This window comes from Vespa crabro, chromosome 18 (assembly GCF_910589235.1).
Source record: "Vespa crabro chromosome 18, iyVesCrab1.2, whole genome shotgun sequence".
NCBI lineage: Eukaryota > Metazoa > Arthropoda > Insecta > Hymenoptera > Vespidae > Vespa > Vespa crabro.
Window position 1 is genome coordinate 2,439,516 of NC_060972.1, and position 27,883 is coordinate 2,467,398.

At 31.0% G+C, this 27,883-nt stretch overlaps 2 protein-coding genes across 3 annotated transcripts in view; both read right to left on the bottom strand.

Annotated features, from left to right (window-relative positions):
- Positions 1-1,777: 1,777 nt before the first annotated feature.
- On the bottom strand, positions 1,778-8,498 carry LOC124430372 (regulator of nonsense transcripts 1). Of its 2 annotated transcripts, XM_046976835.1 has the most exons (6): positions 8,350-8,498; positions 7,976-8,206; positions 6,949-7,226; positions 6,699-6,854; positions 6,026-6,619; positions 1,778-5,852 (listed from the first exon to the last, which is right to left on the bottom strand). In XM_046976835.1, exons 2-6 carry the CDS (start codon positions 8,162-8,164, stop codon positions 3,710-3,712), a joined length of 3,360 nt encoding a protein of 1,119 aa, XP_046832791.1. In that variant the 5' UTR covers positions 8,165-8,206; positions 8,350-8,498; the 3' UTR covers positions 1,778-3,709. The 2 variants fall into 2 exon arrangements, with proteins under 2 accessions (XP_046832791.1, XP_046832792.1); XM_046976836.1 differs by having other exon boundaries at positions 7,976-8,443.
- A 1,988-nt stretch (positions 8,499-10,486) lies between these two features.
- Positions 10,487-27,883, bottom strand: part of LOC124430494 (neurogenic protein big brain-like) — a 27,105-nt gene continuing 9,708 nt past the window's right edge. Inside the window, exons 3-4 of the mRNA XM_046977163.1 lie at positions 13,438-13,645; positions 10,487-12,617 (exon numbers count right to left, since the gene is read on the bottom strand). Of these exons, the coding sequence (XP_046833119.1) occupies positions 11,436-12,617; positions 13,438-13,645 (1,390 nt within the window). The 3' untranslated portion in view covers positions 10,487-11,435. The remainder of the gene's footprint in view (positions 12,618-13,437; positions 13,646-27,883) is intronic.

A 27,883-nucleotide genomic window follows, 5' to 3' on the forward strand; every position in this document is an offset into this window, starting at 1 on the left:
TATTAACTGTAACAATCGCATAAGATTTAATTGACTTTCTCTTGTTAATTTGCTTCTATTATATCTGATTAGGTTTTATTTTTTTTTTTTGCCTAATTGAATTTCTAATTGGTTATTCAAAATGCTATCTAAACAAAAAAAAAAAAAATAATAAAAAATAAAAAAGAAACTGTATACATTCTATAATAACTTCAGAATGTCGAACAACTAGATCTAATCAGATAGATGTGGTGGTACAAATGTTATATCAAATATTTTCAATAACTATTCATATATATATATATACAAAAGTTCCTATACACGATAAGATGGATAAATTTCAAGGCACCTATATTAATTATATCCATTATATAAAATCTATTCATATGTTGATATAAGCATATCATATCCCTAAATTATTGCATCTTCTAAGACGAAGATTTGCATTAAAATATTCTAGTCTTATACCTGACTAGTTCGTCTTCATTTAAATTAAATCAATAGTATATTAGACAAATTATATTATATAAAAGTGAAATTTAAATTATAAAAAGTATTCATATAAAAATTATAACAATGAACATCTTTGTTACTATATAGTCGTCTGTTCAAACATTAAAAAATTTTTGGTCATATGTAATTGCTCTACTTAACTGCTGTAATAGTTATTATATTCACATTCATGTGATACTAATATTATTGACTGTTATTATTTTTTTTTTAATTATCATAAAAGTATTCGAAATTTATGTAAATTCAAAAATTTTTCATCTGGTATTCTGACTTAATTTTTTTTACCGAATAATGTATACGATTCTGACCTAAGTGCCAAAATATTTTCTAAAAAATAAATTAATATATACATATATAGATATACATATATATATATATATGTGTGTATATTTATATCTGCAGATATAAAAAAAATTGTACAAATGATTTAACAAAAAGTATGTAGAAAAAGTATTCGGTATATAATTATAATTTTCAATTATAAATATTTTTCCCACATTAATACTTATATAGAGAAAATATCTTTTTTTTTTTTTTTTCAAATTTCTCATAGTGCATCATCATCAGTACAAAGTAGTAGCAAATGTCTAAAATACAAATAATAAGTTAAATTTTTGTAATCTTCATTTTCATTGTTAAATAAAATCAATCTACATTTATTTCTACGTAGATAAATTATTTTATTATATTTCCTAGCATTTTCATCGATTGCAAAATTTTATAATTTTATAACGAACAAACAAGAACTTTTATGATTGAGGAAATTGATAAATTAATAAGTTATAACATTAAATGGAAAAAAAAAAAAAAAAAAAAAAAAAAAAAAAAAAAAAAAAGACAGGTATATTTTCAAATCAAATTTATTTGTACCATAAAAGTTTACAATAAATTTCCATATTATAATCTGCAGTTAGCGGTGCGCTGTTGGTCGGAGAGAGAAAACAAAAATAATAATTTTGTAATGCATAATACAGATAATTTCTTACTGCGATATAACCAATTCATTACTGCCAAAAGCATATAGCATATGATAGATAATAGAAAGAGAAAAGCAGGGGTTCAGAAAATAAAAAAAATAAAAAAAAAAAAAAAAAAAGAAAAAAAAATTAGAGACCGATCACAATGAATAAAAAAAAAAAAATTAAATGATATTAATCAAAATATCGTAACGAATAAAATAATCTAGAATGCTAAATGAAGTATGTTTTTATATATTATGATGAACGAAAAAAATAATATTAAAAAATTTCTACAATTATTTATGCATTTTTTCTCTTTTTTTTCCTTTTTTTTTTTTTTTTTGATTTTGTTTAATTACTCAAAAAACCGCTTAAACAAAGCACTAATAGAAATCAAAAAAATAATATATAATACAATACGTACTAGAATGTTATTTATGATGAATTCTACGCCATGACGTCTTGTGTGTTGCATTATTATAAAGGAAAAAAAAGTCAAAATTCGAACAGAAGAGAGAGAGAGAGAAAAAGAGAGAGAGAGAGAGAGAGAGAGAGAGAGAGAGAGAGAGAGAGAGAGAGAGAGATCGCATATGTAAATATTCTGTGACCCCTGCGGCAAATAAATATTGAAATAACAAAAAAAAAAAAAAAAAAAAAAAAAAAATTTATACGTATTGATTGAGAGATACGATTGGAATAGAATTCCCCGCGGTTAGCATAATGTTTTTTTTATGTCATGCCGAGTTTTTGAGAGGGGATGACGTTCGTTCATGATGATACAAGTAGTGTTGGCTTCATGCTGTCCAATGATGATTATTAAATCAGCGATTCTAGACAGATCCAGATATCAAGACAATTTGGTTAGTATGGTTACGTGCCATATATATTTCTTCGGTAATGAGATAAACATTTCTTTAACAAATCCCAAATCTCGTTCACAGCTCACCAGTAAAGCCAGATAAATTGTAACTTCTTTAAGCCTCCATTGGAAATAATTCTACAAGCATCTTCTTTGCGTGTATACTCGATGTAATTGTTTTTTGCTTTCTTTTTTTTTTTTGTTTAGATTTTTTTTTTCTTTTTTCTTTCCCTTTTACCTTGGGGGGCGGGGGCGGGGGCGGGTTGTTGGGGGTTGGGAGGGAGTGGTAGTGTCTCTTGACTATTGCCTGTTGTAATGTCTACTCTATGCAGGTATATTTTGTATATGCGGTGTGGTTTTCTTTTTTTTTTCTTTTTTTCTTTTTTTTTTTTTCCCTGTATACGTGCACATATATCAATGTGAAAAATTGAAGGAACTGAATATAATATTAACGTTTATTACTTGCAGGATCGTTTAGCTTCGCCGGTTGCTGTGGATCTTTCGTGATGATGATTAGTTTTTTCTTTTCCTTTCTGTTTTTTTTTTCTTCTTCTTCTTCTTCTTCTTTTCTTTTCTTTCTTTCGACATTTTCCGTACGATTTGAAATACTCGAAGATATTTAAAAACAGTATCGTATTCTTCAGGGATATTCGTCGTTATTTATAACGTTGATTGGTTGTTACTTCTACTGTATTGGCACACTTTTCGAATTTGGTCAAGTCATGAAGCTTTACACGTCCCATTTTTTCTCCTGTTTTTATTATTTTTTATTCTTTTTATTTTTTTTTTTTTTTTATTTTTTTTTGTTTTGTTTTTTTTTTTTGGTTTTCATTACTTTTATTTATTTATTTTTTATTTTTTTTTTGTTTTTTTTTTGTTTTGTTTTTTTTTTTTGACTTTTTAATCCTAGCGTCACTCGATCCCCGCGATAAAACGGTCCGTTCACGGTAAACGCGTGTCACGGTGATTGGTAATATTCGTTGTCGTCTCCCTGTTTAAGATGTTTTTCTGTTTCTTGTCGCACTATTATAACCAGCGGTTATCATTCATTTCCATCATTCGACGAGTAATCGTTAACGACGGCGACGGCGACGGCGACAGCGACGGCGACGATGACAACAACGACAACGACGACGACGACGACGACGACGAAGACGACGACGACGACGAAGACGAAGACGACGACGACGACGACGACGGCGACAGACTTTCTCCCTTAAATCCACTTTTTTACGCCGACGACTCCCATTCATATACCATACTCGATCGCCGAGCCGTTTTACCGTTTTGCGCAGTTAGTGATTTGAGTTGTTGGTCGAAGAAGAATTGGTCAAACGAGCCTTCAGTCGCTCCCGCGACGCTGCATGGCAATTGCGTTGCTCAGCCGTATGGTCTTGGCTCAGTATGGCTGGGAGAATTGTCCCCCGGCTTGTGACTGACCAGATTGATAAAAACCACTTCTATCACCTTGATAAGTCGAATCTTGGGACAGCAGGCCGTCCATTTGTGATTGAAATTCCCCAACCGCGAAGGAATCCTGTGAAAGTTCAGCCTGGCTTAATCCAGGCTGAGAAAGACTGAATCCTGGCTGAGACATACCCTGAGTTGTCCCTTGAGTCAATGGTAATCCTGGTTGGCTGTATGGTTGTGTGTTTTGTTCGGTTTGACTTAGCTTACCCATACGCGCACCAGATTTATTTTTAGATGCGGGAGTGCCACGTCTATTTCGTTGATTTTGTCTTGCTTGTAGAGCCTGTTGATGTTGATTATAAAAACGCGGTGGTACATGGGCCATGTTCATAAACATACCAACTGGGACTGGTACATTATTCATGGCGGCCTGTGCTCTTTCAGGGCTTATGTAACTTATGGTATCGTGAGTTCTACTGAAAATATCCAGAGGCACGTTTCTCTGATAATACGGATTGTGATTTTGAGTTCCGTTAACCTGATTACCGGAACGATCGTAAACAGAACCAGGAATCAAAACCTCTCTGGCATCGTACATAGATGTCGTCATAAAGTGTGATCCTGGATTTGCCGCATTAACAAGCTTTTTTGGTTTAGCAAATTGTATCATAGATTCTTTCAAATTATTCAATGGGCCCTCTACAAGGACCTTCTGTTCCTTGTAAAAGCTCAACAAATGATTCCAAAGTGGTTGTTTTGAAAGTACTTTTGGATTTCCTACGATAATAATACCATATTTTGCACGAGTCAATGCAACGTTTAATCTTCTTGGATCGTTTAAAAATCCTATACCCTGATGTTCATTCGATCTTACGCAAGACATAATTATTATATCCTTTTCGCGTCCTTGAAAAGCATCGACACTTGCGACTTCTATTTCTTGATATAATTTAGAATGCAGCGAACCTTGATATTGCATGTATTGAACCAAGTATGCCCTTTGACCTTCGTAAGGTGTTATTACACCAATTTGTTCTGGTTTTACGCCGCAACGTAAAAATCTTGTCGTTATTTTTTCTACGTTAGATGCTTCTGTACGGTTCAAGTAAGATGTACCGCTACCAGCAATTTCTTCTTGACCTTGAGTTACGTAGAAGAACATAGGTTTGTCAGGAGCAGGCCAGGGAAAATCAATCTTTAATAATTTTCTTTCGTCGGCGCACACTCCATTTTGAAGAGAACCTTCGTAAAAGAAATTAGATGGAAAACGAGACAGATCTGGATGCATACGATATTGGACCTCAAGACGAAATGGTCTGATTCCAAGAACGACCAATCTTTCAAATAACGATTGGGAAAGTCCAGCCCTTGCAGCTTTTTTACACATAACGACAGGTCCTAATTGACAATGGTCTCCGACAAGTATTAATTGCTTAGCTCCAAGGACAACTGGTACCATACATTCTGGTTCCGTTGCTTGCATACTTTCATCTATAAGTATAGAGTGAAATTTTAATCTGTGCAATCTTGGATCACCTGCGCCAACGCAGGTGCAACATATCACATCGGCCGCCTCTAACAATTCTTTTTCTGCAGCTTTCTTTAAAAGTCTATAACGTTTTTCATCTACGCTTGACAATTCACCCGTTTCGTCTTTCAATTGTTGAAGCTTTTGCAATTCCGTATTTGTCTCCATATTTTTTATTTGATTGTGCAATGCAAGAAAACTCACGGGCGAATCAATTGCCTCACGTGATTTTGCACAAAGACGTACTACCTTTAAATTAGATTTATGTACTTTCTCCGTAAGTTGATCGACCGCGGTATTAGATGGTGCACAAACAAGTACCGGACCTCCGTTTTGTTTTACAAGCTGATATACTATTGTAGCGCTGGTTACAGTTTTTCCTGTACCAGGCGGACCTTGTATCAAAGACAATGGTCGTTGTACAGCATGTTTTACAGCGTACACTTGGGATCTATTTAAATCTGGCAAGTTAGGAGCACTAAAGTGTTTCGGTAAATGACAACGAAATAGAACTTCTTCTACCTCGTGACCGAGCAATCTATGATATATATACGCTGATACGGATGTATCATCCACGGCAAATTTTCGTAGTGCCAATTGCATTCTATGAAAGAGAGAGAAAAAAAAAAAAGAATTTTTATTATTATATTTATTAGTATTATAAAAATTATATAAAACGATAATATACTTTGTTTAATACAACGATCATATTTGTTTTAAATCTATATAAATTATATTACTTGATTATTTAAGATTATTATTTTAAGTTTTACTGACCGATCAAAGCTTGTGCTTTTCCAGATGAAATCAACGACAAAATTACTAATGCACTCTGTTGGAGCGCCTGCGTTATTTTTCAATTCTATACCAACTTCTTCTCCATAATTGTCAGGAATTTTGATAACATGGCCAATACCAGACCATGGTTTGTGAAGTTCTCCCAAATAACGAAGTCTTAATTCATCTCCATGCATTAATTTCATATCACCATCGGTTTTAGCTAACATAAAATATGCTATTGTTTTTTTATTCAGACCTACGTCCCATCTTACTTCAATATTTTCTTGGGTCTGTGATTCTTTTAAACGCTTGTCATAATCAGCTTCTAATTTTACAAGCGGTCCAAATATATTCTGATATTGGTATCCATCCTCATAACGTAATAAGACTTGTTGTGGTTCTTCATCTACACCAGGCTTTTCAAGATCTTGAAAAGTTGCATCAACATTGTCTCGCCACAATTCTTCCAATTTGTTAATCTGCTGAGCAGATATTTGTCTGGCTCTTAGCTGTTCCTGTTCAGATGGTATCTTTACAAGCCATGCTAAGAAACTACGATCTTCTATCAAAGGTTTCCATTGTTCTTGATCCCTAATTGTTGTACATTAAAATGTATTAATTAATATCTATTTTATGTACTTTAATTTCAAATAAAATAATAATTACGTACCAATTCATGTCTTTTAGAGAGCTCTGGGCTGCACAAGGTTGTCGGCACAATAATACAACAACAGAATCTGCTTTAGCCGGTATAAAACCAAGAACAAATACATTTCTAACCGCACAAGAATAACATTCTAATACAGTTTCACCCAATGGTCCATCTCTATTAAAGTAATTATATGAATAAACAAATGATCAAAGAGATCAAATATAAAAGTTCTAAGAAAATATAATGAATAATATAGAATTATAAATACCTGTGCAATGTAACTTCTTTGTGCTTTGCTCGAACAAGGTGATTGATAATATGAGAACCAGATGTATTGCCTCGTCCATTGCAGAACCATTTACGACATACGTTGCACATAACGACGCAAGAAGCTTCATGAATACCGCAATATTTGCAAGCATGTTCTGGTAAATCACGATTATAATATGCCTCTTCTTCTTCTTCTTCAAATTGTAATTCGGCTAGACTCTGAGCAGCACCAGAAATTTTTAAGTCCAATGACGAACTACCACTCGTTCCATTAACCTATATCAAAACAAATATCTTTATAAATCTTGCACAAATGCATTATAATATTATGTCTTTTATGGAGCGCATTAATTTTCTAAAATAATTTTATTGCATTTTTGACACAATGAATATTTTTACTTTTTAAATTATAACATTGTCAATTAAATAAGTATCATATAACATTTTAAATATCATCAGAATATAAATATTGCTATTAGAAAAAGTAATAATATAAAATTCTTAGCATATACAAAGGAAAAAATTTTTTTCTGTAAATTCTGAAAGGTTCAATTTTATAAGATTATATTAACATAAAAATATCATTTCTTTTGGAATTTGATTATTAATCAATGATCGATTGTAACGAAGAAATACATAAATGAAAGGTTCATAACGTTCAAGGTCATGTCGCCGGGAACAAAATGAAAAAAATAAAATAAAATAAAATAAAATAAAATAAAATAAAATAAAATAAAATAAAAGGGGAGATATAAAAAAAAAATAGTTATATTCTAAAAAAAATAAAGATAATGAAACGATACTCGATGAATGATTGTTTCGAATATAGAATCGCACGAGTACCATATCGTCGCGTTCGTTCGTGGAACATACATACAGTTTTATCCGTAAATCAAGAATGAGGTTATGTCTTCACCGCATGGTTGTCTTCAGAAAGAACATTTATAGTAATGATTTGAGTATTGCATTGGAAAGTAATAGTAATGTAAACGTACGATATGTGTAATATAATAAAAAAAACCAACCTGTATAGGCTGACTCGGTTGACTTTGAGCCGCATCGTGTTGCGAAGCCTGTGTCTGGCTTGGCGATGGTAATGTAAAGTCTGTGAAATCAAATTCACTTCCTTGAGTATCGGCACCAATTAAATCAGCTTCCTCGGTATCAAGGAACGTTAGGGTTTGGCTACTTGGCCCATAAGCATCGACGCTCATCCTGCTATACGATCCGACACGATGTCGTCTTTTTTATCGTTCCTAAAGGAGAGATGTAAAATGCGAGACGCGCTCGTTTACCGAATAGAATTGTTAACGTAGATTTATAAAATATCGCCTAGAGATGAACACAGTTATTCGTAATTTCTAATGAAAGTTCTATACGATCGTAAGAACGTACGTACAATGCCAGACTCTCGAAGCACTTCGATGAACGAGGCCACAAATCCTACGCCATACTTTGTCTCGCGCCCACCAACACACGCATACATACATACATACACGCAACACACACACACACAGACGCGCGCATAGCATAGACACTTATTATATATGTATATATATATATATATATATATGGATATACAAGTTTTGTCTCTTTTGGTGCCACCGTCATTCGTTGGTTATTACGTCATCAGCTGATTTCCAAAAGTTCTAAGAATTACTTGTCTGAATGAAAATCGGATTTGAGATTCTTTTATAAACGGACGTTGATTGGTCGTTTCTCCTGTTACATTCTTTCTTTCTTTTTTTCCTTTTCTTCTTTTCTTTCTCTCTTTCTCTCTCTCTCTCTCTCTCTCTCTCTCTCTCTTTCTCTCTTTTGTTTCGTAACCACATACGAGAATTACTCTTATATACGATCATCGTTTTAATATTAGATTTATACAAAGAAGAAAGAGAGAGAGAGAGAGAGAGAGAGAGAAGAAAAAAAAATGAGAAAGAAAATATGGGTGATATTTGTTTATACGATAAATTTGTGATTATGACGAAAGCGACGATGAGCTTGAATACGATTGGTCGAAAATGTAAATGCTTTGGGTTCGGCGCGCTCGGATCACCATTCTCATTGGTCGCACGATTCTAGATGGTGCTATATCGCACATATTCCTTGCGTTCGTAAAGTTTACATAACGTTGAATTAACGAACGCGCGAACGAACTATATTTTTTAAATTCACGATATTTAAGAATTTTAAATTGTGTTTTTATTTTATTTCGTTTTTTTTTTTCTTTTCTTTTTGTTTCTTTTTTTTTTTTTTTTGTTCTTTTTTCAATCAATTATAATAATATTTATGTACTCTACTATTCAACGATTTCGAAGAATACATATTTTTGATTATTGGACAAATGAATTTCTTCATTAGAAAAACGTATTACTAACCTATCATGAAGAAAATGATACACAAAAAAAAACATGTAAGTCAAATAAAATCCTTTTACTTTATCGAATAAAATTTACTTATACATAAAATCCGTACACACACACACACACACACACACACACACACACACACACACATAAAGAGATTTAATAGGAAAATTAACGAAATATCATAAATTTGCTTTCGCAACACATTTATTGTCATCTTTTGATATATTATGCGTACGTACACATAATTATATAACAATGTTGTAAAAGTATATATATATATGTATATATGTATATATATATATATACTTAGTTACATACAAAATAATAAATACAAATGATATTATATATACAAGTATCGTAGTAAAGCTTTCTAAAGCTTTTTATAAATCGCAATTAAAATGACGCAACTTATAATCTATTTATTTATCGGTGGTAAGTGTAAAAAGTTGGCTACTTATTATTATTAATTTAAAAAATTTATGATAATGTCGATGTATTTGTTCTTACATGATGCATATATATATATGTGTGTATGTGTGTGTGTGTGTGTTGTATCTTTTTTCTTTTTTCTTTTTTTTTTTTTTTTGTTCTTTCATAGTATATTTTTACTTGTTAAGATTCTTCTTTCTTTCTTTCACGGAATGCGTAAGAAATGTCTGAAAAATCAGTCTTATGACGAGATTCATTGTCGAGAAAATTATTGATTGATTAATTGATTGATTGATATCAATGTCGTGGTTATTAATATTATACTTATAAGTTCGCTAAATTTTTAATAATATTTACAGATAAACGTTGCTCATTCTATGTAAATCGATATGAGTGATACACTGTAGCGATAGAAATCGTTTGACGCGATCGATCGTAATTATTTTTATTTTTTAAAACGTTCCACGAGAACTTTTATATCGTCAGATATCTACGATACGATTACGTGACAGTGTTTATCCGTTAATATTATTTCAAAAAGATTTCTATTTTCATGAATATTTTTTAAATATTTCAATCTTATCCCATTGAAACTTCGTTGTTATACATGTTATTATTCTATCGTTCCAATTTTTAAATAATTACGATATCAATAACGAAGTTGTCTTTTGTTTCTTCTTTTCTTCTTTTGTATCGAAAAAATATACATACAGTTTACGTATTCGGTATAGATATTTTTTCTTCTTTTTTTTCTCTTTTTTCTTTTTTTTTTTACTTTTTCTCTTTTTTTTTTTTTTTACGTACATTGAACTAAATACAGATATTAATGCACCTCAAATTCATCCCTTTTTGCCAAAGAAATTCACTCGACGTTATTGGCGTTTTGATTTTTCTTTTGATTATCGATAATTTAATTTATAATTGATAACAATACCGTTTAGATTATGACAAATGCTTTGGAATATTATAAATTGATTATATCTTTTATTATTAAAGTTTAATAAACATTAAAGAAAACAAGAAAAAAAAGAAAAGGAATAATATTAATAAAAAAAAAAAAAAAAAAAAAAAAAAAAAAAATCGATTTGCAAACGGGTGAATTTGATTTGGAAAAAATTTGAATTTGAATTGCAAAATCCATATGTTTCTTGAATTTTTCATTCAAGATCACGATTACGTATGATCATCATCATCATCATTATTATTATTATAATAAATTTATATCAATAACATCGCTATGATAATATTCTGTCGATAGGACAGGACTATTGTACAATACTTGGTTATACAAAATCGAATAAAATCGTACGTACGAATTTTACTTACGTACTTAAATAGATTTCTAATAAGACTAATTGTCGGTACGGTTTTAAAAATCACTTATAATCGATCGATCGATTACGATCGGTTAACATAGGGAAGGAATAAAAAAAAAAAAAAAAAAAAAGAAAACAAAAACAAAAAATAGAAAAACAAAAAAAAAGGAAGCAAAAAAATGGGGGAAAAGTCTTGATCAAATTTTCTTATATAATCGATTATCCGATTAATGTTTTTCGCATAAACTGTACGGGGCCCTCTATATAGATCTCATATTCGTAGGCTCACGAGGTACGTTTTATAAAATGGCACGTTCCGCTCGTAGATTCCAATAGGCTTTATCCGGTACAGAAATGCTAGCAGTCATTGAAGATCAGTAAAGAGGATTCGGTGAATTCCTTTGGAAGTTACTTTGTTGATTCTGATTTTGTTGAAGAGGTCCTGCTGGACTGGGTCTATTTTGATCACGATACTGAGGTGGTCCAGGTGGTCCATTAGATGGTCCAGCTGGACCAGGAACTTTACCATAATTCCCTCTGGTTGAACCTTGATAGCTACCATAAGCGGAATCATCGCTACGTCTTGATACATGACCGTACATGCTTTCGGGTCTCCTCGAATTTGCTGCGTTATCGGAATTGGTTGAGAGCGTGCCATTTGGATGTTGTTGTTGTTGTTGCTGCGATTGTTGTTGTTGTTGTTGCTGTTGTTGTTGTTGTTGCTGTTGCTGTTGTTGTTGCTGTTGTTGCTGCTGTTGATGACCTTGCGTAGAGGATTGACCGCTTTGTCCAGATTGATGAGAGCTTTGGCTACTAGGCGGTGGTACAGGTGCTCTAGCATATATACTAGATCCCGTCGACATACCATAAATTCCGTTCTCCCGCGTACTCAGACTCGTCGATATTCCTCTTATGCCATATATACTCTGCGTACATTGTTGCAATTGATTCTGCATGTTTTGATTGGTACTGTTGTGATTTTGGGATGATTGATTAGGACCGGTTAATGCCTGTTGGGCATCCCTTCCTGCATTTTGCGTAGTAGACTGTCCTATTCTCATTGGATAAAGACTTTGAGCTGGTACAAGTGGGCCTGGTTTTGGTATCATCAAACCGTCCCGCGGACCGGACGTCGATTTAGCATAAACGCTTTGCGAACGATTCAGATTCGCTCTAGTTAGAGGTGGGGATTTGCAATAGAGAGACTTGGTGCCTCCGTAGATCGATTCTACGCGTTCCAATGCTGTCGGAGGTGCACTGTAGATAGATGAGGAGGCACCGGCAACTGGACGATAGGTAGCATATGCTCCAGGAAACTTTGGCCCACTTGGTTTGTCCAAGTCATCGTAAGTATCCTCGTCCGATCTCATTGATGAATTATCACCGTCGTCCATCTCGCGAGAATCTCTCGATCTTCTTGGACTAAGAACGTATTCGTGAAGCAATGCAGCGACAGCACCACCCGATATAGGACCGACCCAATAAACCCAATGATTTTCCCAACGATTCATTACAAAAGCAGGTCCCAAAGCACGTGCTGGATTCACAAACGGACTCTATAATTAAAACGGTAAAGATAATATAAGTTATATTAACATTTCAGTAAATTTCGAATAAAAAAATAAAAAAGTAATGATGTGGAAGCTTTAAAATGTAACAAGATTTTTCTTTTTTTCTTACGTACTTTCTCTCTTTTTTTCTCTCTTTCTCTCTCCTTCTCTTTTTTTCGTTTTTCTTTTTTTTTTTTTTTTTCTTTTAAACCGAAGGTTGGTATTTAATATGTGCACGGTAGTTTCGGTATTCTTTGAATCGTGAAGGTTCATTGTACACTCGTTCCGGAGCAGGTGGGACCGAGATCAAGTTCTCCTAGTCCCTCTCTGTTGCTCCTGTAGCAGTTACGGCAGGTGCTCTCAAGAGACGCGGATGTCGTACCGATTCGAAAGACATTCGGGGAGAGAGAAATTTTTGATAGACTGGTTACGGAAGAAAGAGAGAAAGAATGTCCTTATTTTTAATACCTTTAATACATATGTTCACGCGGTACGATTTACAGTATTTCTCAATTTTTTTTTTCTTTCTTACATATATATTATCGATAATTATATCAATTCTGATGCATGATCGATTTTTTTCTTTTTACTCTTTTTTTAATACCACATATATAATCATCGATATCATTCATCGATAAAATAAGGTCACGTAACGATTCGAAAAGTTTCTCTTTACCATTTATTAAATTTAATATATTATCCGATGTAATCGTACTCTTATTACAAAGGAAAAAAAAAAAAAAAAAAAAAAAAAGAAAAAAAGAAAAAAAAAGGAATAAATAAATAACATATACGCGTAAAAACAAACAAAAGAAAAGTTGTTTACCGAAACGAGAGTTGCAGCTGTATATGCGGCGCCTAAAACGCCGGCTGACTTCGAGGAGATCCCAATGGATAAGGACCTTGATGTCTCCGCAGAAAAATGGGCCAAAACGATAAGAACCGAAAGTGCCAGTTCGACTAAAAGTCTTTCGATAGGTCCGCTGATACGTCCGGGTGATGTTAACGTTTGCGTATTGGAAGGTGTCGTAACCCTGAAAGCAAAACAAAATTTTCTCTTATTAATATATTTTTCTTTATCAATCAGATAATTATTATTTGTTAATTAACGTTAAAACTTTACGTCGCGACCTATTTTTTTTTTCTTTTCTCTCCCACATTTGTCCATTCGATCGATATTAGAAAAAAGGGGGGAAAAAACAAAAAAAAAAAAAAAAAAAAAAAAACAAAAGAAAAAAGAAATTCAAACATTCCTCCATTTTTTTTTTTTTTTTTTATTCATTTTATTTTATATGAATATAAAATTAATCATCTGAAATTTTATTTATTATTCATAATTAATTTGGGATTGGTAATTTCATTGTCAATTAGATGCTATGCGTTAATTGGAATATAAAATTCTTTTTTCTTTTTTTTTTTTTTTTTTTCACTTTACAGAATGTCCTTGAGGATTTATATAAAAAGAAAACGAAAAAAAAAAGGAACATGTTGTATATATTTCGAAACAAAATATATTTTGTTTCAAAATAAATGTTTTTAAAATGTAAAAATATTATTTAAAATTTAAATAAGAAGTTTCTAACGTGGCACTATCGATGTATCTAAAGATTTCAAAGAGAACTTCCGTTTCTTGGAATATAATTTTAAAGGATATCAATGGTTTATCTTTAGAACAGTTTCGTTAATACAATTCTTAGAATTCTTTTATTATCAACTTTATAATAAAAATCCTCGTAACGAAAAAAATTTAAGATAGCACAATCTGGAGACCATAATGTTTAGCCGATAGTTGGCCAAGGTCAATATAAAAAAAATATAAATAGGAAATAGAAACGTGCAATACTATTGTACATCAATAGGATCAATCGTTTAAATCAATCTACGTTTCATCAAAATATCGAGATAATTATCTCGTAAACGCTCTTTATATTAATTCATGAAAATCCATAGGATATAATAATTGTTCGTATGTAATAATAAAATCAATCTAACGTTAATGACAATGTAACGAAACAATTATAAACCAATGATATAACATTATTATTTAAATTCATTGATATTTGATCAACGAAATATCTATTCGTTTAATTAATGACGCACCATGTGCAATAGAAATTTATTGAAATTGATTTTAGATTTATTCGAAATAATATTTTTTATATAGAGAAGAAAAAAAGGAAAAAAAAAACAAAAAAGAGAGAGAGAGAGAGAGAGAGAGAGAGAGAGAAAGAAAATAAGAAAAGAAGAAAAAGAAAACAAGAAAAGATATAGCAACTATCGATCCGATTCTATAACTAATTCTATTCTCACATATGGCATCCATGATAGTCAAGAGTTATGATAGTATGTATAAGTTACATGACCGCGCGATATAATATACGATGATTTTTTTCTATTGAAAGTATATACGTATGTATGTATATAACGCGTTGGACCCTCTAATAAAAGCCTCCTGCTGATGTAAATCCGTCCCAATGGTATAATGTTTATATTAGCTGGTGCATCATCTAGCCCCCTCTTGGCCTTCATCCTATCCATTCTCTTTATCTCTTTCTCATTTTTTCATGATGGCGCGTGAAAACCCGTCAATTTTCTCAGTCTATATAATCACACGGGGTCGCAACGACGTGACCCGAAGTTCGGACCCTTCGATTCCTCCTCATTGGGATTCTATGTAGATTCGTTCTTTTTTTTTTCTTCTTTCTTCCTTTCTTTTTTCTTTTTTCTTTTTTTTTTTTTTCCTTTTAAATCAGATTATCTTCGTTTATTCCATCAGTCGAATTCTTTTTTAAAATAATTTGAAATGTCTTTTGAGAATATTGAAATTAATGATTTGTTTATAATATTATATTTTTTATATGTAATTTCTTTCCCCTTTTCTTTCTTTCTTTTTTTTTCTTTTTTTTTTTCCTTTTCCTTTTTTTCTTCTAACTCTCTACAAGGTCATTTAAGGTTCGATTTTATTTCATTATAATAGTGATATCATATATATATATATATAGTGTTATATCATAGGTATAGTGTAATTATATTTTTTAGTACAAATAATATTATCTTTTTTCTTTTTCTCGTTTTTAATTCGACACAAAGTATAACTTTGACGTCATGTATTTATCTGAATTTGATTAAATTTCGTCGTAACATAAACACAAGTTGTTGATCGATATTAAAATTTTTTTATGTTTCGATAATGAAATATAACTTACATCAAGTATAATATATTTTATATTAGTACAATAAATATTATTGTGGAATTGACAAATTTTATAACTTTTACGTAGATACAAAAATAGTTATAGACATGTGTTCATTGATATAAAAAAAAAAAAAAAAGTGTATCGTTTTATTTCATTTGTTGTATCAGTGAGATAGGGATAGATAGATAGAGAGAGAAAGAGAGAGAGAGAGAGAGAGAGAAAAAAAAAGACAGAAAGAGTTTTGATCCTTCCCTCTTCGCATATCTTGTCACCAACTTCCAATCTATTTCACTCAAGCTGCTTAAACATGTATAGAACGTAGACTATGGAATCGCGTTTCTCAAGCCAAGAACCTCCTTGAGTTTCGATGAAATTACCATAATCGCATCTCAAGTGTCGTCGTCTGTCTCTCCCTTTCTCCGAACTTTATCGATAATCCAACGGTGTTCGTAATACGTTTCATATGAGTAATCGAAAGAGTCACTTCTTCTAATACTCCTGACATGTATTCCTTTAATATTTATTAATTATTTTCTAATTATTTTCTATCATGATCGACGATAAATCAATCAATCATAGAAGGATATTAATCGTTTCAAACATTCGTAATTTCACACGAGTTAGTATATATTATATTTGAAAAATTTGATCGATCTTTTTTCTTTTACTTTCTTTTTTTCTTTTTCTTTTTCTTTCTTTTTTTCTTTTTCCGTTCGAAAGGCGTTGACATCCTTGAGAAGAATTCGCACGATAAATCTCCATTTAAATACATAATTTTTAATCTGAAAACAAGTGTCCATCGTCCATTGGAGTATCTCCCCTGGACTTATGTTAAGTCGCCTACAATATTCTAACGTTTTCTCCCCCTTTATTCACATCGTGTATGCTAATGAAAACTGTCCCCTCGAAGGGTCTCGCGCCTCCCTCTCTATCTCTCTATCTCTCCTATCCTCTCTCTTTCTCTCTCTCTCTCTCTCTCTCTCTCTCTAGATTCGAGAGAATTGATGAAACGAGAAATGCAGATCATGACCGCACAATTGGGATCAACTGCGTCAATGTAGGTGGTTGTAGTTCTCTATAGGAAAGAGGGAATAAGAGAATGAGAACGAGAATGAGAACGACAGAGAGAGAGAGAGAGAGAGAGAGAGAGAGAGAGAGAGAGAGAGAGAGAGAGAGTGGGTGAGAGGGAGATGGTGAACGAGGAAGAAGAAGAGAAGAGCTTTTGAAGATCGTTTCTCTCATCGACTCGCGTGTCCCCACGTGATAAGCGGATTTCTCATCTTTTTGTTTGTTTGTTTGTTTGTTCTTTTTTTCTTTCTTTCTTTTCTTCTCTTTCTTTCTTTTTTTTTTCTTTTTTTTTTTTCTTTTTTTTTCTTCTACTTCTCTTTTCAGACGAGCGAGGCTTAAAAAAACTTCTCCCAATGCGAATTTCTCATCGCATGACGAAATTTCACGGGAGGTGTTCGTTGCGCATTTTCTTTGTTCTCTTTCTCTCTCTCTCTCTCTCTCTCTCTCTCTCTCTTTTTTTGTTGTTTCTTTCTTTTCTCTTTTTCTCATTCGTCACGGAAACGATGGAATGAGATAGGAGGGCGGAAGAGTGAGAGAAGGATAAGGGGGCTACGGCGTTAATCGCATTTTATTAACGTTAATTTGCCCGAATAAAATTAGCTTTAACTTTTGGTTTTAACTGTATTCTTTTTTAAACTGTATAATTTCACATTGTTTTACAGTGAAATTGTTCGCGCAATATAAACGGATATTAAAGAATTTTTGCATCGAGAAGATAAAGACGATATATATATATATATATATATATATAAAGAAATTTTTTTTGACCAAGAGTTAATATCATTTGAAATGTGAAACAATGCGAGATTTATACTTTTCATTATTTGAAAAGTATAGATTTATTTTAATAAATAATAAAAATGTTGTAAAGTTTCTTATTAATTTTTTTTATAAATTTAAATAAATAATAAGATATATTTATTTATTTATTTATTTATTTTTTTTTTTTTTTTTTTAAAGAAGATCGAATTGTTTCGAAGAAATACAGGTAAAATGTAATTACGTTGTGCATTCGATTAATAACGTCGAAGTATATATATATGCATGTATTTAAATACATAACTATTTTAAATAAATTCTTTATATACTTTTTTTAATATCAATAAATGTTTATATATTATGTGTTGAAAATACACGTGAGGGATAAGAAAGACCAACGGGACAAAAAAATGTCCTTATGCAGTGAAATGCATATAAGCGTATAATATGCATTCGAGCAGATAATAATAATAGATATCGGCTATATCACGGTGATATGCTATTATGGCAATGGCCCCTTTAATTCTTTTCGTTCATTTAATAAAACTTAGGCCGACTTTCTATTACATATACGTTCCTTTCCGAGGGCCCTATTTTTATTCGCAGACAGAAAGAGGAACGCTTTTTTACCTGGTTAAAGTAGACACACAACGCAATCAACAGCATAGACAGACGCCTTTCATTCTAACCCATTCCCTTTGCAAAGTATGTACTATGTGCATACATATATATATATATATATATAAATATGTATATTATGCAGATCGTAAAAAAAAGAAAGGTATATCCTTTGGTGAAAATGTAAAAAGCATTGCATCTAGGAAAATGCTTATCCTCGATTGAAATAGTCAACGAATATATGGTCGAGTTATTAAAGAGAAAAAAAAAAGAATTCGTGTTGTTTTTTAATCGTTCATTTTCTAAACAAAATTTTATATATTTTTCAAATGCGATATATTTACGAGTATATACTATAACGTGTACCATACGTATGTCCATGCACATTGTGAAAGGAAAAAAAAAAAGAAAAAAAAAAATAAGAAAAATAAAAAGAAAAAAGAGAAGAAAAAACAAAGAAGAAAAACAATGTATCCGCGAATATATTTAATTACTCGATTAATTTTTGTTCGATCATACTTTAATTTGTATCCAATCTTTTCGAATTCTTATTTTTCTAATTTTTTTTTTTTTTCTAATTCTCACTTTTCTTCCTTCTTTCTTTCTTTCTTTCTTTCTTTTTTTTTGAATCGTTGATTTCCTAGATAAAGTTTTCTTTTTGTTTTCCTTTTTTTTTTTTTTTTTTTTTCATTCTTTCGTTCAAGGAACAAAATTTGTGCGTCCGATTACTCTTTCCTCTTGTCAAGTATAAATTCGTCTATAAATGCAAAGAGAAAGAGAGAGTGAGAGAGAGAGAGAGAGAGAGAGAGAGAGAGAGACAGAAAAAGAAAAAGAAAGAGAGAGAGAGAGAGAGAGAGAGAAAGAAAGAAAGAAAGAGAGAGAATGGTGGTCGATGAAATCGGAGCCACCGAAGCGACATTGCAACGACAGGAAGTTTAATCTTCCGTGCACTTGACAGTGGAGACCCTGTGAACGTGAATTTCAGTCTAACCCGCCCCGTCGCCCCACCCTCCCCCTCCCACCTCATCTCCCCTCACTTATTTCCCTCATCATCACAATCTACCATAGTATATTATGTTGTCCAAGACAATAGGCGTACTAATTTCAATCTCTTTCAATAATAATAAAAATAATAAGAACAACAACAACAAGAATAACAATAACAACAAACGAACGATAAAAATCACTGACCGTGACCTACCTGTAATAGAGAGTGCATTTAACGACTCGTTACAAAGAGAAAAGTTTTTATTTTCTTTTTTCTTTATCTCTCTCTCTCTCTTCCTTTCTTTTTTCTTTTTCTTACCATGAAACATTTTATAGACTTATTGCATGCAGTTTCCCACGCTAAATTATATATTTGCAAATACCGAACGGTAGAGTGAACACGAAAGATTTATGTATGTACATATATATATATATATATATATATATACATCGTTGTAAAAATCACGATAAATGCTTGCAAGGTAAAAAAAAAAAGGGACGTAGGGTTGGGAAATAGCTGAGATGAAAAGGGAGGGGGAAGGTTTTACAGAGAAAGTAAAGGAATGATGGACGATGGAATAATTAAGATGTCATTGTCCAATGGTACAAAGGATTATCTTATATTACATAGATTTATTATCTTTTCTTCAAGGTCACGTAACTATACTACAAAATTAATTATTAATTTTTTTATCCGAAAATAAATCTATTTATTAAAAATAATTAATACGTATTGTCAGTGCAATACATTTTGTTATATTTTTAATAATTTTTGATATTGTAGTGTTAAAAATATTATATAATATTGCACAGTATATTGATATAATTTAATATTTAATACTAATATAATAATTTAATGTAAAATATTATGATATTAATATAATCATAATGATTGATATATTAATATATATATATATATATATATATATATACATACATATATGCATATATGCGTGTATTCATTAGTAAGTTATAATGTAATAAGATTTTATGTTAAATAATTTGTTTTTTCTTTTTCATAGATACAAATAAAAAAAAAAAAAAAAAAAAAAAATAAATAAATAAAAGCAAAGAAAGCAGGATAGAAATAAGGGTTAAATATCATTTGGGCGTGTGGTTAAGCATCATAAAAAAAAATGCATTTCCCTTTATATTTTCCTCTCAGTCGATCTCCATCGAGAAAAGGAAATTTAATCTTGCGTGCACTTGACTCGAGAGGCTCGAATATACTCGTGTACAACCTGTGCTCCATTTTCGCGATTCACACGAAGGGTGAATCTAACCCTCCCGACTCTTGTAACCCCCGAAGGACACGATGCGTGCCGTTTTAAATAAATTTCAATCGCTGTAACAGTCTCTCTTCTCACTCGACTCTCTACTATTACTATTACTATTACTATTCCTATTACTACTACTACTACTACTACTACTATACTTCTCTCTTTCGAGTTTAACGAGCTATTGATACTCCCGTTTCGTTTCGTTTACTAGACCGCATGGACCACATCGATGAGATTCATTCACCCCTCGTCTATCGTTGTCATCGTCAACGATGACGATGATAAGAGAGAGAGAAATATATGTATATATATATATATATATATTCTGAGGGTTGAAATCGAAACGAGACCAAACCCGAAAGCACACATGTTTAAGCACACACGTTTAGTATATTTACTACGGTATATATGTATGTAAGTGTATGCGGTCACTATTATAAAATCTATTTTCTACGACGACTATGGGAAAGTTACGTTCGTCCGGCAGCTTTGTGAGAAAGTTCAGATGTTGAAGGTCGAAGGGCCGAGCAGAAAATTGGCTTTTATGCTTCAACGAAACGGGGTCGGTCGAGAAAGTGTCTCAACGACACCCGCGAAGGACGTACCCGAAAGTAAAACTTGTCGTTTAATTTTGAATATAAGTATTTACACGTTACATGCGATTATGTTTGATAGAATTGACAAAGTTATAATATTTAAAATATTTTATGTTATATTTCTTATTTCGTATTTCTTAGATTTTTATCAATACTATTATTTGATATTTTAGATTTCAATTTATGATATTTATTACAGATCTATATATATATATATATATATATCTGGTGCACGTTTAACTTATTGTCAAATGACAAATTTATTTTGTTATATTATTATTATTATTATTATTATTATTATTATTATTATTATTATTATTATTATTATAATTATAATTATAATTATTATTTCACGATTTGTTTTTCTTCTTTTCTTAAAATGAAAGCAACAATTTGTTATCAATGACTTCTGTTATAATGATTTATATGTTATTGTATTGAATCAATTGACGACTCGTGAAAGAGTATAAAGAATGTTCAGACTCAATCGAGCAACTCAAATGAGATACCACGAACGCTTATATCTCACATTCCATAGTGATAAGCATTTTTCAGTCTCTTCGTCAAGAGGCACTTCGAAAGAGAGTGTTTTGAATGAAATACAATTATGGCGATACAATTTTTATCTATCTATTGAATCGATTAAAAAAGAAAAATATTCAAAGAGTTGATCGAAAGAGGAAAAATTCATTTCGATTGAAAGATTATTTTAATTTAAAGAAAAAGAAAAAAAAAAAAAAAATAAATAAATAAATAAATAAAATAAAATAAAGAAATAAAAAGATAGAGATTATGTGTATGCGTATAAATCTTTAAATGATAAGTTCGAAGTAGTTCATAAATAATCGTAAAAGAGAGATTTATAAGCTTTCTTTTTTCCTTCTATTTTTTCTTTTCATTTTTTTTTTTTTTTTTTTTTTTTTTTTTTTTTTTTTGTAAAAAAAGATTTCAATAACATTAACTTCTTTGAAACATTAAAAAATAATTAAATATATGAAATATATTCGACGTTAACAAAGTAAGTGTTACTTTTCTCGTTCTATGGAAAAAAAAAAAAAAAAAGGATAAATTATTCGTCTTTTTCAAAGAAAGTGTTATGTTTCTATGAGAGGAAAAAAAAAGAGGGCGAGCGGGCAAAAGAGAGAGGAAGAAAAAAATAGAAAAAGAAAAAGAAACACACAAAAAAAAAAGTTTATCTTTGCTTCGAATATCTCGACAGAAGAGGGTGTTAAGTATATCTATAGTATGTGAAGTAAAAAAGTCAAATAAGTATTCTCCTTGATAGATTTTAGTCTTAATAGAAAAGAAAAAAAAAAAATAATGAAAAATAAATAAATAAATAAATAAATAAAAGAAAGAATATTTGTATGTCACGAAATACGAAGTTTCTCTCGACGAAATTTTTTCCATGTAAATCTTCGTATCCGCCGCCCCCTCCATTTCCCTTTCAGCCTCTCTTCCCTCCCCCCATTCCATATTGTCCGTATAAGAAGATAAAGGGATAAGTGAGAAAACGTTGGCGTTAGCATCCTCCTCTCGAATCTTATGCATTTATTATTACGACCCCACGGATCCCTATGAGCGAACGGACCGCACGAAAAGGGAAATTACATAATTCGTAGTGGATGCTCAGAGAACGTATGTAAGTAAGATTGCGGACGATCGGGTAAATGATGTCGTGGGAAACAAGTATCCCACATCCTCTCGGACGTTTATATTTGACTGTTAAATCATCGAAGGGCCACCATTTCTTTTTTTTTTTTTTTTTTTTCTTTTTATTTTTTCCTCTTCTTTCTTCGTTCTCTCTCTATCTCTATCTCTCTCTCTCTCTCTCTTTCTCTTTCCTATTCTTTTATATTCTTTTCACCTTAAGCCAGCTGACCTTCGTGAGAGTTACTTAGCTTTAACGCTTAACCATTTTCTGCTTTCCTTCTGTTTTCCAAGAAATTGCGTGCGTTTGCCGCGGGAGAAGGTACAAGGTTACCTTCTTTAGAAAAGTCCCAAGAAATTCGAAGAGAAAGAGAGAGAGAGGGAGAAAAAGAGAGAGAAAGAGAGAGAGAGAGAGAGAGAGAGAGAGAGAGAGAGAGAGAAAGAGAAAGAGAGAGAGGTAGTCTTCTTACAAAGCACAGGATTTCTTTTGCAAGGATCGAGCAGGATTACAGGGAGAATCGAAATCCCACCCTCTTTAACTGAATGAGAAAAAGACGGTGAAAAGAGAGACGCGGTACAGGAAGTGTGTACACGTTTCTACTACCACATTTTAAAGTTCATGTAAAGGGGTAGTGTATATGTGCTTACATTGATTGTCTCGCTCGGTTCCTTGTATGGAAGATTTATATTTGCGTTTCGTCCTAAGAAGGAGGAAAAGAAAGAGAGAGAGAGAAAATCGAAAGTTCTCATAGGAACTACCAGAATGATTTATCCGGTTGTGCGATTATGTTTTGTATAATCGAAAGAAGATTAATACTACTACTACTATTACTATTATTATTATTATTATTATTATTATTATTATTATTATTATTATTATTATTATTATTATTATTATTATTATTATTATTATTATGAAATGGAATGTATTATCGATTGTAATCAATTTTGTATTATACGTTTAATCCTTATGACTCATTGACAAGTATATAATCTATAATTAAACAAATGAAATTTAATGCAACGAGTATATATAGTTTATAATTTAATAATAAATTATATATTTATATTTAATAAAAAATATGTCGATTCTTTCGTTAATGTAATAAATATAATTTAAATATAAATATTCCGATGATATTTCAATACTTTGTTGATTTACGATAAATGATAAGTCTATTGATTAAAACAATTCATTTCAATTATGAACATTAATTACCATGATTGAAAAATATAACTGACTAAATAATAGTAATAAAAATAATAATAAAAGAGAATTAAAATAAATCAATTAATACGACGGCAAATAAGATTGATCATGAACATTGATATATATGACGAATGGAATGCAATGAATCGTTTAAACAATAATTTACAATAATAAAACAAATTAATAATAGACATTAATAAATACGATTGATCATTAGTACGTTCAAACGTTGATTATAAAAATGAATATAACGATTTCAAAAAAAAAAAAAAAAAAAAAAAGAAAAAAAAATCCGAATGAAAAAAACATAAAAAATAAAAAATAAAAGAAATACTTATACCGTATCTATAATAATATTATTCGAACGTGTATAAAGTCGACAACCGTTGGTCGACCCATAGAAATAACGGATAGACCATTTACGAGAGTAGTATCATCGACCTTTCAGGTATATAAAGAATGCCATATATATATATATATATATATATATATATATATATATATATATGTATATATATATATGTATATATATATAGTTTTGGTCCAGTACATATCGTCAAAGATTCCATCTTATAAAGATCCTCGTAGAAATCGTGCGCCGGTGTGTCCTATACGTCTCCTTATCCTTATCCTTCTTCTTCTCTTCCTTCTCCCTCTTTTACCCCATAGGAGAAAACACGTGCCGGCCACATGTTGCACAAAAGGAATCCTCCGTGGTCCTTTCGGGTTCTATGTATCCGTAAGTCGCCGTTACAAAGGAACCTTAGCTCCCTATAAAATGATTTTTCTTTCGGTAGCATCGAGGGATCCCATCCAAAAACTGGCAGATGTTTTTCCGTTTTCTATCGCGTCATACGCGTCGATATTTCTTTCATCTTCTTCTTCTTCTTTTTTCTTTCTTTTTCTTTTTCTTTTTCTTTTTTTCTTTTTTTCTAACGACTGACACACTTACGAGGATAATGTCGAGGAAGAAGAATAGATAATTATTTAGAGATCTTTTATCGACTTCAGAAGATAATTTTTCTTCCTTCAAAATAATATCTTTTATATATATATATATAATAAATATATATATATATAAATATATATATATATATGTAAATAATGTGTATATCGTACATATGTAATCCGATTAATTCGATTAATAATATGTAATTCGACATACAGATTATACATATATTTTATATATTATACATTATATATATATATATTTTTTTTTCTGTAATTTTTCTTCAATATATTATCTTATTAAATCTTCAAGCGTACTAATCTGATAACTATTAATAACGAGTTAAATGGATTATCAGATTTCTAGTAATAATACAGTGATCCGTATATTCATAAGAATAAAAATCTGTATGAAACGAATATCGTCTATATCATCTTATGTTGTCAAATCCTTCCTAGTTATTCTCGAAATTTGTATTTTCTATAATATAATATATACACATATATATATATATATATATACATATGTTTATATATATTATAGTAAAAATTCATTCGATACGTATGCATTATTTCTCTATAACGATATCCACGAAATATAATTTCAAAGGGTAATAGCTAAGCGATGTATGGAACCTGATGCACACGCGCGTGTGCATTTAATGGAGCAACCCTATGGGCAAAGGAACGACGAGGAGGAAAGGTTCTTGAGAGAACGAACACGTGGTTATTCGACCATCTGTTGGCATCCTGTTCAGTTTGGTTTAACTTCAGCCGACCCCTTTCTTTACAAACTACTAGGTCTTTCCTTTTCTTTTCGTATTCAAGATCGACACTGTCGGTAGACATCTATCGATGAAAGGAGACGAAAATAAAGAGAGAGAGAGAGAGAGAGAGAGAGAGAGAGAGAGAGAGAGAGATTCTATGTAAATCCTTCGATCATTATTCGATCTAAAAAAAAAAAAGGAAGGATCTTTGATACAAACATAGATCGTGATGAAAATGTATGTTTATACTTTTATAATAGAAAATGAATTCACATTTTTATTTTTATTTTATATTCGATCAGTAATAGAATATACATTATATGTCTATAATTATGAAAATGATTTATGTCAGTTGAAACGTTAAAGAAATTTTCGTTTCAGATTTCGACACGAAATTTCACATTAATAATAATATATTTTCATTAATCAAGATTAATAAAATTCTAAATTAAAATTTTAGATAATATAAAAATCTTATTTAATTTATTTAAATGTAATCCTTCATATGTATCGAAAGAAGAATTATATGATTTAAATCAATTTCATAAATATTATTATATATATATATATATATCTACGTATATGTATATTTTTGTATTAGTTATCGTAAACGAATTTTGACGATCCTTATTTAGAAAAGTTTGGATAAACATTCTCACGTCCTCTCTTGCTTATTAAATCTTTCAAATTGTCTTCTCACATTTTCCTTGGGTTTTAAATCTACAAACAACGAATACCTCCACTAACGATGTAATTATTCATATTATGTTAATTACTCTTCGTAACTTGTCAAGTTGTTATTGTTGTTATTGTTGTTGTTGTTGTTGTTGTTATTCGTATTGTGTTATTAATTATCGATATGAATTTATGAATTTTTTTTCTTATTTCTTTTTGTCTTTCCTTCCCCTCCCCCTCCTCCCATTATAAAAGACATCGGTAATTTAGTTTATGAATGACTTGAAATGACTTTATCCCGCGGACGTCGTCTTTAATCGAGGTAAAGTACGAATCAAAAGTTTCAAGGTTTTAATTCATAAAAATCAATTACATTTTATCGAGACTAATTTGTTTTTTATTTATTTTTTTTTTCCTTATTATTATTATTATTATTATTTTTCTTTTTTTTTTCTTTTTTTTTTATTCTTTCAAATGGTAAAATTACGAGCACTAGGAACGATTTTGCGATTTGTAAAGAAGAGAAAATGAAAAAGAAAAAGGAAAAAGAGAAGGAAAATTAGCCGAGAAAGATTTGGATTTTGGAAAAATTTGATTTTTAAGAATTAGATTTTGAAAAAAATCACGAAGAAACAATCGAATGATTTCGTATGAAATAATACATTCCCCTTTTGTATTTATTGAATTATTCGAATTGTGCCGTAGTAGCAAAGGATTCGAATTGAAATCTCAAAAGGTACGAATTCTTTTTGGAAATAAATGAAGTGTTTATTTTCACGAAGTAATTTTTAATCGGTATTAAGAATTTTTTTTATGTACTTTATAATGGCTCGACGGTTTTTCACTGCTATGTGGTAAAAAAAAGAACGTAGGGCCATATGTTTCGAGGTAGATAGTTTTTATATCTCTCTCTCTCTCTCTCTCTCTCTCTCTCTCTCTCTCTCTCTCTTTTTCTCTCTATTTTTCTTTCGCTCTCTCTCTCTCTCTCTCTCTCTCTCTCTTTTTTTCTCTGAAATTTATTTTTATCAAAGGATGAACCACGAGAATGAGGACGCGGACGCAAAGAACTCACGCTTAAGATATTATTTTGAATATTGTAGTCGTTGAAATACTGTTACCGGAACATTGTTGCATCGAGCCTTTGCCACTCGTAAAAGGACGGAATCGCGTGTGCCATAAGTACGGTGCTTTGTGAATATCCCGTAAAAGGTGTTCCAAGGCAGGTAAAGCATTTTTTTTTTTTCACTGAAACGATTCTACCTGACCCACCTGGCTTTTATGTCAGATATTTTTCGGAAGATCGTTTCTAAGGGAATTCTGGTTTGACGAGAAAGAGAGAAAGAGAGAGAGAGAGAGAGAGAGAGAGAGAGAGAGAGAGAGAGGATCAAGAAAGTTATTTTCTATTTTTCTTTTTCTTTTTCTTTTTTTTTTTCCTTTCTATAAAATACACGTTTATTATGGCGTTATGGAGTGAAATTCTTTTTTATCAAAGTATATATACGCGTATATCCGAAATT